At 53.3% G+C, this 12,525-nt stretch overlaps 1 protein-coding gene across 1 annotated transcript; it reads right to left on the bottom strand.

Annotated features, from left to right (window-relative positions):
- Positions 1 to 167: 167 nt before the first annotated feature.
- Positions 168 to 11,236, bottom strand: SRF (serum response factor). The gene is made up of 7 exons (XM_066250824.1): positions 9,329 to 11,236; positions 7,501 to 7,767; positions 5,726 to 5,987; positions 5,062 to 5,181; positions 3,199 to 3,390; positions 2,770 to 2,846; positions 168 to 2,555 (listed from the first exon to the last, which is right to left on the bottom strand). Exons 1-7 carry the CDS (start codon positions 9,854 to 9,856, stop codon positions 2,460 to 2,462), a joined length of 1,542 nt encoding a protein of 513 aa, XP_066106921.1. The 5' UTR covers positions 9,857 to 11,236; the 3' UTR covers positions 168 to 2,459.
- Between the last annotated feature and the right edge of the window lie 1,289 nt (positions 11,237 to 12,525).

The following is a 12,525-nucleotide window of genomic DNA, read 5'->3' as shown; positions in this document are numbered from 1 at the left end:
TTTCTTTAAATTAAATCGTAAAGAGTTTAACAGCGCAAAGCACCCCTTAGCATTGCTGCTTTCACCAAGCTGTCGGGCTTCCTTCTCAGAGCAGCAACTTTTGGGGTTTGATTCAAGTTCATACTTCTACCCGTCCCTAGGTGGAAAAACACAGGCAGACCCCACAGTCTGTGCACAAAAATGATACATTTATTGAAAGAGTATTTTTTTTTAATACAAAAGAAAGCTCTGTACATAGGACTGTGACCATGTCCACTATTCCTGGGGTCAGCATCCCAGGGGAAGTAGAAACCACTGACATCCACACCCCACATCCACACACACACATTCATTCATTCAAGCGCGCGCACACACATACACACCCCAGCGCCACCAAGGAAGGGAAACACCAAGGTTGCTGCACATATAAATGCCACCTTATCCCTGATGCACGCATGTTCTCCCAAGGCCATGCTCACACAACACACATTATAAGCACTTTGCCTGATTCACTCACTGGGTCTGTCTTTTATGGGAAGGAGAGGAGGAATTAATTCATCAAGGTCTCCTCCCCAGGGTGGGGGAGTGGGGAGTGAGTGAGTGAGGGTGGTGTGAAACAAGACCAGAGAAAAGGGCTGGGCAGTTACAGACCTGAGTCCCAAGCCCCCCCACTCTCTGGCCCCTGATTTGCCATGCCCTAGCCTTGTAAGCCACCCATAAGCCCCAGGTGTCTCCAGGAGAAAGCCCAAAAAGGAGACTTCCATCTTGGCACCCCAAATTGGGGCAAAACAGTAATGGGGGTTAGAGGATAGGGGGTTCTCAAAATTGTTGGCAAATCATCCCCTTGATAACTCGGCTGTGCGTAAAATCTTTCCCCACCCCTTCACCTAATCACAGAAGCAGGCTCGTTCCTACTGAAGGCAGTCATAGGGTTAATAAAACTCTACTTCAATTACTGCCCTGTTCTGAAAAAGCTTCCTTTCTGGATATCAGTGGTGAGGGTGGGCTCTGACACAGGGTAAAAGACCCTTCCCGTGTTGGCCCACCCTGAAGGTCTACCCCAAAGGGGGCAGAGGGGGGTGGGGCACGGCCCCTGTACAAATTACATAAATACTGAGGTTACACTTAGAAAAATAAAGTCATTTTCTTCAAGGCTTTTTGTCTTAATTTTAAAAAGTTACAGTAGCTGCTCACTCCCTGGGAGAGCTGCCCACTTCCGGCTCCCCTATCACTGCACTCAGCCCAAGAGCTGCTCCCATTTTTCTGACCCCCTTTCCTGTCTCTCATCCCCTCCCAGACCCCACCCTGCTCACTGCAACTTGGGCCCCAGGCAGCTGCAGGCCCAGGGAGCACAAGGCTGCAATGCCCATGTGTGTGGCACAAATGAAGTCAGTTTCCTGACACCCTCCCACTCCCACCCCCACATTTGGTCTCCCTCTTTCCTTTCCCTAGCAACAGCCCTAGAGGGCAAAAAGAGGCTGGGAGCTGTGGGTCCCTCCCGCCCCGTTAGGGCATGGCCTGGGGCCCTCCCCCGGCTTTCTCCTGGAAACAACCCAGGACCGGGCAATCCCAGACTCTCCCCACACACTGGTGAGCCCCAAACTCATGGGATGGCTCTGTCCCCAGAGGCCCAGCCAGTTCTGGGGAGCCCCTGGGCTCCCCAGGGAAGGGGAGCTTGGGTAGGGAGAGGGATGAGAAAAACGCCATAAAAATGTTAAATATTTTAAAAATATATATTTATAGATTTGTTTTCACTTCGTCTCCTCAAATAAAAAGTTCAAAATCCACTTTAAGTAAAGCAGCTGGGAGGAGGGGGAAGACAGGGCGAGGGAACAATGATGGTCCCCTCCGACCCAGGAGCCCCTGGACTTCCTAAAGGAGCGGCCAGGCAAGGCAGGCGGCCCGGCAACCTGCTGCCTGCGCAGGCCCAGCCACTCGGGAGCTGTAGGGCCCTTGGGCCTCGGCCTGAGGGAAGAAGCCCCATCTCCCCAGCTGGCTCCCTGAGGGGCAGAAGGAGGGCTCTACTGACCCAGCCTGTGGCAGACATAGTGCTGACGTGGGGTCAGCAAGGAGGCTGGGCAGAGGACCTCAACTGCTTCCTCGGGTGGGGTGGGGGGGCACGGTGCCTAATCCCATAGAGATTTGTTGTGGGAAGGTGGGCACGGTCCCACTGGGAAAGCTAATACTCGTGGCAAACATGGAGCCAAGCTGGCAAGGGGAGTCCGAGGAGGGAGGGCAGCCCCACCATCAACAGAAATGGGAGGTGGAGCCAGAGGAGGGGAGAGTGAGGGAGGACGGGGTGGAGGGTAGGCTGCCCATTTCTTTGGCTGGAGTGAGAGAGCTCAGTCCTGTGGCTGCCCACTGCTCCTCCCCGCCTCCCTCCTGCAGCCCGTCAACGTGTGTGTAAAGAAAACGTGAAAAGGCAACAATAAATAAGTGGTGCCATCCCTTGGGCCATCTGTCCAGGGCGGCAGGGCGGATCAGTCACTCTTGGTGCTGTGGGCGGCGTCCAGGTTCACCACCTGTAACTCGGTGAGGTTGCTGCTGCTCCCGGCCTGCTGTCCTATCACAGCCATCTGGAGGGAAGTGGGAGTATGAGGAAATGAGGGCAGGAACTATCAGCCAGCTCAGGCTCCTCCTGCTTGCCAGCCTTCCCACTACAGGTATGACCAGGAAAACAGGCCTCCGGGCTAGGGATCTTAGCTCTGACCAACTGGTAATGGAATCTCCAAGGTAAAGATAAAGACGGGGCTGGCAGGCTGGGATAGAGTGATAGGGGCTCCCACCTACCTGGTGAAGCTGAACGGCAGACACAGGGATCTGCACCGTCCCAGATGGCGCTGTCAGGAACACCTGGGGGACACCACCTGCGTCAGAAAACAAGACACTCATACTGCTTGCTCAAGAGAAACGTCCGGTTATTGGAGCAGTGTTGATAAGTGCATAAATGACTGGGAGAGTCTGATGTAAGTGCCCTAGGGTGAGTGCCCAAGTGTGTGTGTGGGTGTGAGTGTTCAAGTGTGCATGCAAGTGTCCAAGTGGACAAGCATGGGTGCCAGAAAGTGTACACAAGCATCTGTGTGTGTGTGTGGGGGGGGCATCCTAATCTGTGTGTGGAAGGGTGTGTATATATCTAGGGGGAATGGCATTTGAATGTGTGTCTGTGTGCGTGTAAAGGAGGCAAAGATCCTTCTTTCCTCAGCCCGACCCCCGACTCACCTTGCTCCTGGACCTGGCTGTGGGACACCTGCATGGTGGATGGCGCCTGGGAGAAGGCATTGAGCACGGTGAGGCTGCCATCAGCCAGGCCCGAGGTGGGTGCATACATCACCGCATGGGGGCTAGGGTACATCATGTGGCCGCCCACAGTTGTGGGCACAGATGATGTCATGATGGTGGCAGGCAACGTCACTAGCAAATACAGACACATGTCAGGGAGACTGACACTGGTCCCTAGTGCTATCTCCCATCCCATACCCGGGAATTCCAAGCCTTCCAGAACCCTCTTGCCATTTCCCAGGTCAGACCTAGGTCAGAGCTAGACAAGACTCGTTCTTCTCCATCATCAACTAAAAAAAGCCTTATTTTTTTCTTGACTATAACAGCACCAGCCTTTAATTGTATTCTACCATGTCTTACTACTTGATTGTCTATCTGCTAAATTCTCTATTCCAAGACTTTAAGGCAGGGGTCCCCAAACTGCGGCCCCCTGAGACCATTTATCCGGCCCCCTACAAACTTCCAGAAGGGGCACCTCTTTCATTGGTGGTCAGTGAGAGGAGCATAGTTCCCACTGAAATACTGGTCAGTTTGTTGATTTAAATTTACTTGTTATTTTAAATATTGTATTTGTTCCCGTTTTGGTTTTTTACTTTAAAATAAGATATGTGCAGTGTGCACAGGGATTTGTTCATAGTTTTGTTTTGTTTTTTATAGTCCGGCCCTCCAACAGTCTCAGGACAGTGAACTGGCCCCCTGTGTAAAAAGTTTGGGGACCTCTGCCTCAAGGTCCTGGGAAAAACAAAAATTAATATACAGAGCCTGACCAGGAGGTGGCAGTAGAGAGAGCGTTGGACTGGGACATAGAAGACCCAGGTTCGAAACCCCAAGGTCGCCAGCTTGAGCGCGGGGCTCATCTGGTTTGAGCAAGGCTCACCAGCTTAAGCCCAAGGTCTCTGGCTTGAGCAAGAAGTCACTTGCTCTGCTGGAGCCCCCCAATGCAAGGCACATATGAGAAAGCAATTAATGAATAACTAAGGTGCCGCAACAAAGAATTGATGTTTCTCATCTCTCTCCTTTCCTGTCTGTCTTTCTATCTCTCTCTCTCTCTCTCTCTCTCTGTCACAAAAAAAAAAAAAAATTTAAATTACATACAGTGACTGACCCACCTAAGGAAACTCAGACATGCCTCCCTTTTTAGGGAGCTCCATTATCCCATTTTTATTTGTTTTCACTCCTCCTCCCTTTTGTTCAATGTGTGGCTAACAAATGCATCTTTTAAACAAGCACTCCTCAAATGTGCATAAAGTCACCTGGGGTTCTTGTTAAAAATCCACATTCTGATTCAGTGGCTTTAGGGTGAGGCTTAAAAGTCTGCATTTCTGTTAAGCTCCAGGGTGATGCTGGCCCTCCATAGATTATAACAAGGTTGTAAATAACAAGAACTTAAAAGAAATTTTATTTTGAAAGTGTTTCATCGTTTCTGAAATGACTCGAGACACTGAGGGAAATTATGGCTACTCCAAACCTGGAACACCTCTCACAAGGAGACAACTGCTCCATAAATCCTTCCTAGTAATTAAGCAAATGGGAGTCTTTGGGCAAGTAATTTCTGCTTTCTGGGTCTCAAGCTTCTCATCTGAATAAGGAGGGGGGTAGCTTCAATGATCCCTAATTTCTCTCTAGAAGCCACAACCCTACTGCAGGGGAGAATTCAAACCCAGTCCTCCGCTCCTGACTTTAAGGATTAGGATAAGGGTTAAGCCAAAAGCCTTAGTCTCCACTTAAGAAATTCTCTGAGCACCTACTGCTAGGCCTCAACAAGGAGACAGGGCAGGAAAGTGACAGAGCTTCGAGCTATACCTGTCCCGCTGGAGGAGGTCTGCGTGAGGTCTGTGCTGCTGTCGCGAGAGGGTGATGCTTGCTGTGGAGCCTGGTGCACCTGAATGGCCTGCACTGGGACCTGCTGGGCCACTGCCCCACCTGTGAGACACAGAGACTTACTCATGCTCTGTCCTACCCAGCCACCAACTGCACCAAGCACCCTCAAACACCTCCATGCCCAGGGTCTGGCACACTGTTCTCCAACTCCCATCACTTTCTTGGGAGCCAAAGAGGCCCTTCCTGTCCTAAATTTTGGTCTCCAGAGACTTCTATACCCTGCTCTTGCCCTTCCCTCCTCTTGCTGCCCCCACGTCTTTCCTCTGCCCTCTTCAGGGAGCTGGCATTGACGCATCAAGGACATGATCTACCCTTTAGTCAAGGTAGGGAAATGACAGAATGTCTACTGTCCCTGTGGCAAAGGGCTGGGTTGGCTGGCTAGACAAAGCCAGAGCATATGGTTGAAACTTACTGACAAAGACAGTAGGGGTCCCAGTGGGGAGTGGCATGCTTGCCAATGGGGCATAATAGGCTCCTCTCAGGTCCTGGCCCCCCTGTTCACCCTCCTTCTGAGCAGGGAAGAGGTTCTCCTTGTGCCAGCCCTAAACCCAATCTTGGCATGCTCAATTTTCCCATTGTGACTCACCAGGCATGAGGGTAAAGCTGGTAGGCAGCTGCATGAGGCCACCAGAAGAGACAGGGCCACTGCCTGTACTCTTCAGCACAGTCCCGTTGGCACTGCTGACAGCACTGGGGCTGACACTAGCAGACACTGGTGCCAGGTAGTTGGTGATGGGGAAGGAGGGGCCGCTGCTAACTTGCATGGTGGTAGAGGTGCTGGGCGCTGTTTGGATGGTGGAGGTGGTACCCGGCAGGTTTGTGACTGTGAACACTGGTTTCAGTGAGTCCTACACCCAGAGATGAAACAGTGAGCCTCTACTAGATCGTGCCCCTGCAGAAGTTTCGTGTGGATTGACAGCAGACTGGAACCAGTATGCTTTGGTTCAAATCCCAGCTGTCATTTATCTGATACCTGGCCCTTGGGCAAGTTATTGAGTTGCTAAGCTCCAGTTTCCTGTCTGTAAAAACAGGAAAATATCTACCCCATAGATGTTGTAAAGAATAAATAGGTTAACATACATAATGAACTTAGAACAATGTCTGACACATATAAAGAGCAATAAGTATCTGCTGCCCTTATGAGGATGAGGATAATGTCACTATCATAATTCCCTGACTTCTCTGCCCCAGTGGACTGTGGCCATCACATTGGCTGGAGAATCAGGACACATGGGGTCTGTTTCCAGCTCTGGCAATGACCATTTGTGTGACCCTGGGAAAATCAATTACTCTTCCTGAGCCTCTGTTTTCCTCTAATGTAAATACAAGAGGGCTGGGCTACCATGCCCTCTTTAAAAGGGTCCTTCCAGCTCAGATTTGCCAGGTTTCTCAGATAGGGACCGAGAGTTTTTCAGGGAACTTGGGGTTTGAGAATGTATTCATCCAGTAAAGTTTCCTGGGAATAAATGAGCCCTATTGCTAAAAGTTTGAAAATTATTATATATGCCAATAAGAGAGAGGGGAGTCTAGAGCACTAACTTTCCCCTCAGGGAAGCTTTGTTTTTAGAAGGGGAAGGTGGAAAAGGAGCTGAGAACCAAGCTCAGAGAACTAAGGGGGCTCAAATACTGGGGGTTGATCAGCGCGGGATGTTTCCTAAGCGGACGAGTTCAAAGCCCCTGATTGGTGGAGGCGTTGCTAAGGCAAACAGTGCTGCTGCCTCCAATTGGCCAGTTAGTGAAGGGCCACCCGGAAGGTGGAGTTCCCCAAAGTAGGAAGTAAGCCCCGCCCCCTCTCCTTACCGGGAAAAGGAAGGGGGAGGCGTAACTAGGGCCGGCATCCCTAGCAGCCGGGAATACACTCCCTAATGTGCTCAGGTCCGGACATCCTGAAGAGGTAGGTGGCTGGCTAGTAAGGTAGTCTTCAGCCCAGTCAGCCAGCCCTCCTGCAGACAGTGCTAGGTTCCCAGTACCCTGGAACCCATGAGTGCTCACTTCCTACTCCCGGGTGACCCGGCCTGCCGGGAGGGCAGGGCTAAGCTACGCCCCCGCCCCCAGCGGGCAGACAGCTGGCGGGAGGAATGCAAGGCCCTTGCCAGGCAGCTAGGCTGCAGGCGGGAGGCCGGCGTGGAGCCGGAGCGGGCCTTATATGGGCACGGAGGCCGCCCGCTTATCTAGTGGGCCAGCCTCCTGTCAGGATAGCGAGAATGGACACCTGTCCTCTAGGATGGGGGTACTAACCCGGCCCCATTCCACATCAGTGGGCACCTTCCACCTGTCCTTGGTGAGGGAAAGGGACGCCCTCCCCTCTCTGCCGGTCAAGTCCCTCCCCTTCCTTTCCCTCAATAGGAGACCCAAACACACCTTGGTCTCCCCACTGCTGTCGGACTCGGACACCTGGTAGGTGAGGTCTGTCTCTTCAAAGCCTGTGGCACTCATTCTCTGGTCTGTGGTGGGGTCTGAGCGGGGTGGAGAGTCTGGCGAGTTGAGGCAGGTCTGAATCAGTGCCTTGCCAGTCTCACTGGTGATCATGGGCTGCAGTTTGCGAGTGGCAAAGGTATACACATGGCCTGTCTCACTGGCTACCAGCAACAGCACCTGTGTCCCTGTCAGCGTGGACAGCTCATAGGCCTGGGGATAAGGGGGAGGAGATAGGTACATCAGCAAAACTTTTTATTGCTATCTTCTTTGGGAAGTAGGAAAGAGAGGTAGTATACAGTGATTTCAAAACCCCCACTTCCATAACGACCTTCCTCTCCAGTGACTATAGGGGAGGTTCTATCAGGATAGCTGAAGGTGAGCTAGACTCTAGAGCAGAAAAACCCCATGTCCCCTCTCTGAGGAGCAGCCACATTGATTTGCAGAAACCCCAAGCAAATAGTTATAATGCCCTGGTGATAGAACACATAACCTAGGTGGACACGGAGGGCCCCAGGTAGCTACTCCTCACTACAGCTTGGTATCCAGCCTCCCATCCACTCCTCACTGTCACAGGAACCAGGACAAACCTGCTACTATACTGGAAGTCACAGAAGACACTAGAGATAATGTTTAGAGTTTAGGAGCCACCTAAACTCTGAAATATCCCATGTTTCTTCCCAGAAACTGCACAGGTGCTAACCTGTTGCCATTTGTCCTTCTGCCCTAGAATTCTGTGCTACCCTTTTTTTCTTCCTTTGTCTTGATACAACAGTGTCTGGAGTGATGGAAAACAGGGGCTAGCTTAGCAGCTACTACTCTGCCATAAGCCCAGGAAGGGGACCTTCAAGGATGGCCCCATAGATGGTATCCTGACTTCCAACAGTTTCACAAAACCACCTTGGAAATAGCTCTGACTTATATATGGGACAGATATAAACACCAGCCAATGGTCCCAGGACTTTAGCTTCTTGTTTCCCAGTTCCTGTGCTTCCATCTCATCCCATATCTTCTACACCTCAAGACAACTCTTTTCCTTACCCCATTTCACAGGACAACCCGCTAGAAGAGGATTATCTAGGTACCTCTGCAAACCTCCCTATCTTCCCACCAAACCTACGCACAGATTCTCCCTAGGGCTGGAAATCCCACTTGTCCAAAAGCCAGATGATCCTGAAGCCTGTCCTCCAGGGAGTGTGCGGGCTTCCAGTGGATGCATGGAAGACACATGGCCATGGCAGGACTTGTTCGGCCCCTGCATCAGTTTTCCTGCCTCGTTCCCTTACCTGGAGCTCTAGAGCCCCATTCATCAGCCTCGCCTGTCCTTCCAAGCCAACAGTACTAAAGTGGTGCCCACCTTCCTCCCACACATGCTCCCGCATTGTTGCTTCGGCTTCCTCACCGTCATTCCTTCTCTTCTGCTCTTTGATTTTCGGGTGCCCTTCCCCTAACACCATTGGACCCTGGGTTTCGTCAACCACTACTCACCCCTTCGCTCTGCAAGGGCCCTGTTCCTCTCTCGCGCCCGTCACTCCCACCTTGGCGCCTTTCTCCTCATTTCCGGAGGTTCGCCACTACTCCCCTCTACCCACATTTCCCTGGCGGCCCCTCCCCTTATACCCTCCCGGGGTAACAGGCATCCCCTCCCACACACCTCCTGCCGACTCGCCGCCTCTCACCTCCGGCTCTGCTCTGCCTTCCTCTCGGGCTCCCCCTGCGCGTCCCCACCCTCCTGCTTCCCCGTGGCCGGCCGGCCGGTCTCCCGGTCCGGTACCTTCTTCATGATGCCCGTCTTCCTCTTGCTGAAGGTCGTGTAGCGCCGCAGCTTGTTGTCGATGAACTCCATCTTGATCTTCACGCGGCCCCGAGTCTTCTTACCCGGCTTGGCCCCGCTCACCGCGCCGCTCACTGGCCCATAGCCCCCGGTGGCCGCCGCCGCCGCCTCGGGCCCACCGACCACCATGCCGATCTCCATCTCACTTAGGCTTCGCTTCAGGCCGCGCCGCTCCGCGCCCAGCTCCTCCTCCTCGCCCGACTCGGAGTCGCCCTCGCTGCCGCTGTAGAGGGCCCCCGCGGTGGGCGCCGGAGTGGTTGTCGCTGCTGCTGCTGCAGCCTCCCGCTCCAGGCGACCCGGCCCGAGCCCCGCGCCGTTCCCGGGGACCCGGCCCCCGTTAGCCCCACGAGTCCCGCTGCCGCCGCCACCTCCACCGCCCGGCCGTCCCGTCGGGGTCCGGTTCAGGCTGCCTCCCAGGGCCGAGCCCCGGCCCAGCGCCGCCGCGGCCCCAGCTTGGCTCGGTAACATGGCGCTCAATGCAGGAGGGCGGATAGGCAGTCAGCGAGGAATTGGAGTCGCCGCCGCCGCCGCCGCCATCGGCTTCCCGGCTCAACCCGGCGTTCCCGCAGTTGCTGGTGCCGCTATCGCTGTCGCTGCCACGAACCCGGGGCCCCTGCACGCCCGGGCCGACCTGGGCCCTCACTTTCCTGCCCCTGTGGCCCGGGTTGCCCCAGGCCGCGCGGAGCGCCCCCTGTCCGTATGCTACGGCGGCGCGCCCGGCGGCCGTCAGCGTCCCCCCGGGGGCAGAGGCTGCTGGCCGCCGCGGGGACGGCGGGTGGAGGGGGCCGGGACCACGCGCAGGCGGCGAGGGATCCCCGACCCTTCCCCCCCCATATAAAGAGATACAATGTTTCCTTTTATGGCGAGGCCGCTCCTTATATGGTGAGCCCCTGCGCCCCCGCCCCATTGGTCCACTGCTCTGGCACCTCCGTTCCCCATTGGCCCACAGGGGGCGCCTATTTGCATAGATATCCCGAACTCGCTGCAGTCATTCGGTGTCAGACGGCGACTCCGAAAGGGGAGGAGGCGACGCCTCTTAAAGGAACTGGAGAGGAGGTACGACTCCACCCCCCTGACCAGAGAATGGTAGAAAGAGCTGGGAGGGACCTGCAGGGAGGAAGCCTAGGAAGGGACTGGAGCTCAATCTCGCGGAGAAGAAGGAGCAGCTCTGGAAGCCCGGCACTGGAAGGGGTGGGAACAAGCACGGGGCTAGTTCCTGAGCGCATTGTGCGGGTTGCAGTAAATGATGTAATACAGTAAATACAGCCCAAATTCCACGAAGTGCAGGGATTGGAGCATTTACCCACGCCTTCCTGAGGGAGGCAGTTACTGGCTCTGCAACGGGGACTGGGGTCTCTGTTGCCAGACTCGTCGTCCCCTCACCTCTCCAACCCTCCCCCCCGCCCTCGACTTCCTTTCTGTTTCTCTTTTCGAGGCGATGACACTTTCCCACCAGGCCGGCTCTCCAGGCCTCATTCATCATCTTCTGTACTGCGGGGTGAGGGGTGGTCTTTGGCAGAGGTACAACTGAAAAAGGCCGGAGAGACAGTCGGCCTCCCCGTCCCAGAGGGGGGCAGGGAGGGGAGATGGAGATCAGTGAAGACTTCCAGCTGCGGGCTGGGCTGGGGGAGGGGTGGTCCTAGGGATAAAGCCCACCCCTCAGACAGACCGGCGGCCTGGGAAAAAAGTATAGCCGGGCCAAGAGTGCAAACAAGCAAGCGAACACACGCTCTTCTCTAGAAAGCCCGTAGGAGATGAAAGTTAGAACCAGGGTGCTGGAAAGGCCAGGTTCAGAGTATAGTTCTCGGTCTTGGCTGCAAGGCAGTGAAAAGAGCTTGGGTTTTGCTGTTGCAGATACTATTCAAATCGGGAATCTTTCTCTTTCTAGCCCCCCCCCCCCCCCCCCCCGTGCCTGAAACAAGTGTCTGGCGCCTCTCTAAACTTCATATCCCTCATTGTTGCTACCCATCCCAGGAGGTTCTTAATGCAACTTTAATGAGATGAAGACTAAAGCCCAGAGTAAGTGGTCAGTGAGTAGTTAACAGAAACTACCTGGAGCAATCACCGCATCCCTGGGATAAACATCCTCCTGTGTTTAATAGAATGGAAGAGGGTGATGATTCCTACCTTAAAAGTTGTGAGGATTAAGTGGTAGTGAAACAAATTTAATGTACTGCAACCAGCATTTAAAACAAATGGGTATCACAAGGGTAATTATTGTTGCATAAAACTTTTGTTGCATTTTTAGGTTGAACCATATAAAACTGCCATTTTATAGGTCAAAAAGATGGGATAGGTGGATTTCATTTGGTTCAACATGTGTATTGAATGACAATGTCAACTGCATATCCTACTGTGCGTCATAATCCAAAAGCAGAAAGACTGAAATAAATTATGTTCAAGTGTTTTGTGAGATATGTGTGTATTTACACATACAAACACATCTATATTAAAAACATGGACTTGTTCATCAAACCCCTAACTACAGGAATTAAGAGCCCTCCTCTTCCCCACTTCCCAATCGTTTTAAAGAATGTTTTTCTTTTCCTAATTTAGTCGACACAACAGGTAGTTAAACATATGGAATGTGTTAGCTCAAGAGGAAGAGCAGGTCAAATAGATAAATAGGTTCCAGAAGGGCTTCGGGGGCCACAGACGGTGCTGGGACTGCGATTTGTCTGAGGAGCGGTTTCACAACCACAAGCCTGTGGTGCATTCCTGCCTGGGGTGAGAGCCCTGGTTCAGACACCCTCGGCAGTGTGGCACTCCAGAGGACCACTGCTGCCTGCCACATCCACAGGGCAGTCAACAGTTCTCAGCTGCCTTTCTGACGGGCTGCCCTGTCTCCGATCTCACCCAGTCCCTCTGCTGTGCGGGCCACGGCGCCTTCACCTGCTTGGGATGGCTTCATCTTCTCCGCCCTTTGTCACCGTTGGGACAGGGGGGACCAACACCCACACTATGTTGGATAAACTGCAGGTTCAGAAGCTTGAAACTGTTCATGTGGATCAAGTCAAAATCGAACACTGGTTCATAGCTGTGTTTTATTTCTCAGTTACAGCGTACATTCAGTATGACTTTGTGTTCGTTTCAGATGTACAACATAGTGGTTAGATCATCATATACTTTACATAGAG

The sequence above is a fragment of the Saccopteryx bilineata genome, chromosome 1 (assembly GCF_036850765.1).
Source record: "Saccopteryx bilineata isolate mSacBil1 chromosome 1, mSacBil1_pri_phased_curated, whole genome shotgun sequence".
NCBI lineage: Eukaryota > Metazoa > Chordata > Mammalia > Chiroptera > Emballonuridae > Saccopteryx > Saccopteryx bilineata.
The sequence above is the reverse complement of the archived record's forward strand: the minus strand, read 5'-3'. Positions and strand labels throughout refer to the sequence as shown.

What these genes read in the sequence shown, in the direction of transcription:
- SRF (XM_066250824.1), bottom strand. Translation starts at nt 9,856, where the DNA reads ATGTTACCGAGCCAAGCTGGGGCCGCGGCGGCGCTGGGCCGGGGCTCG. An exon ending in AGACGGGCATCATGAAGAAG is followed by an intron (nt 7,768 to 9,328) that starts GTACCGGACCGG and finishes CCTTATCCCCAG; the next exon opens with GCCTATGAGCTGTCCACGCT. An exon ending in ACAGCAGTGGGGAGACCAAG is followed by an intron (nt 5,988 to 7,500) that starts GTGTGTTTGGGT and finishes CTCTGGGTGTAG; the next exon opens with GACTCACTGAAACCAGTGTT.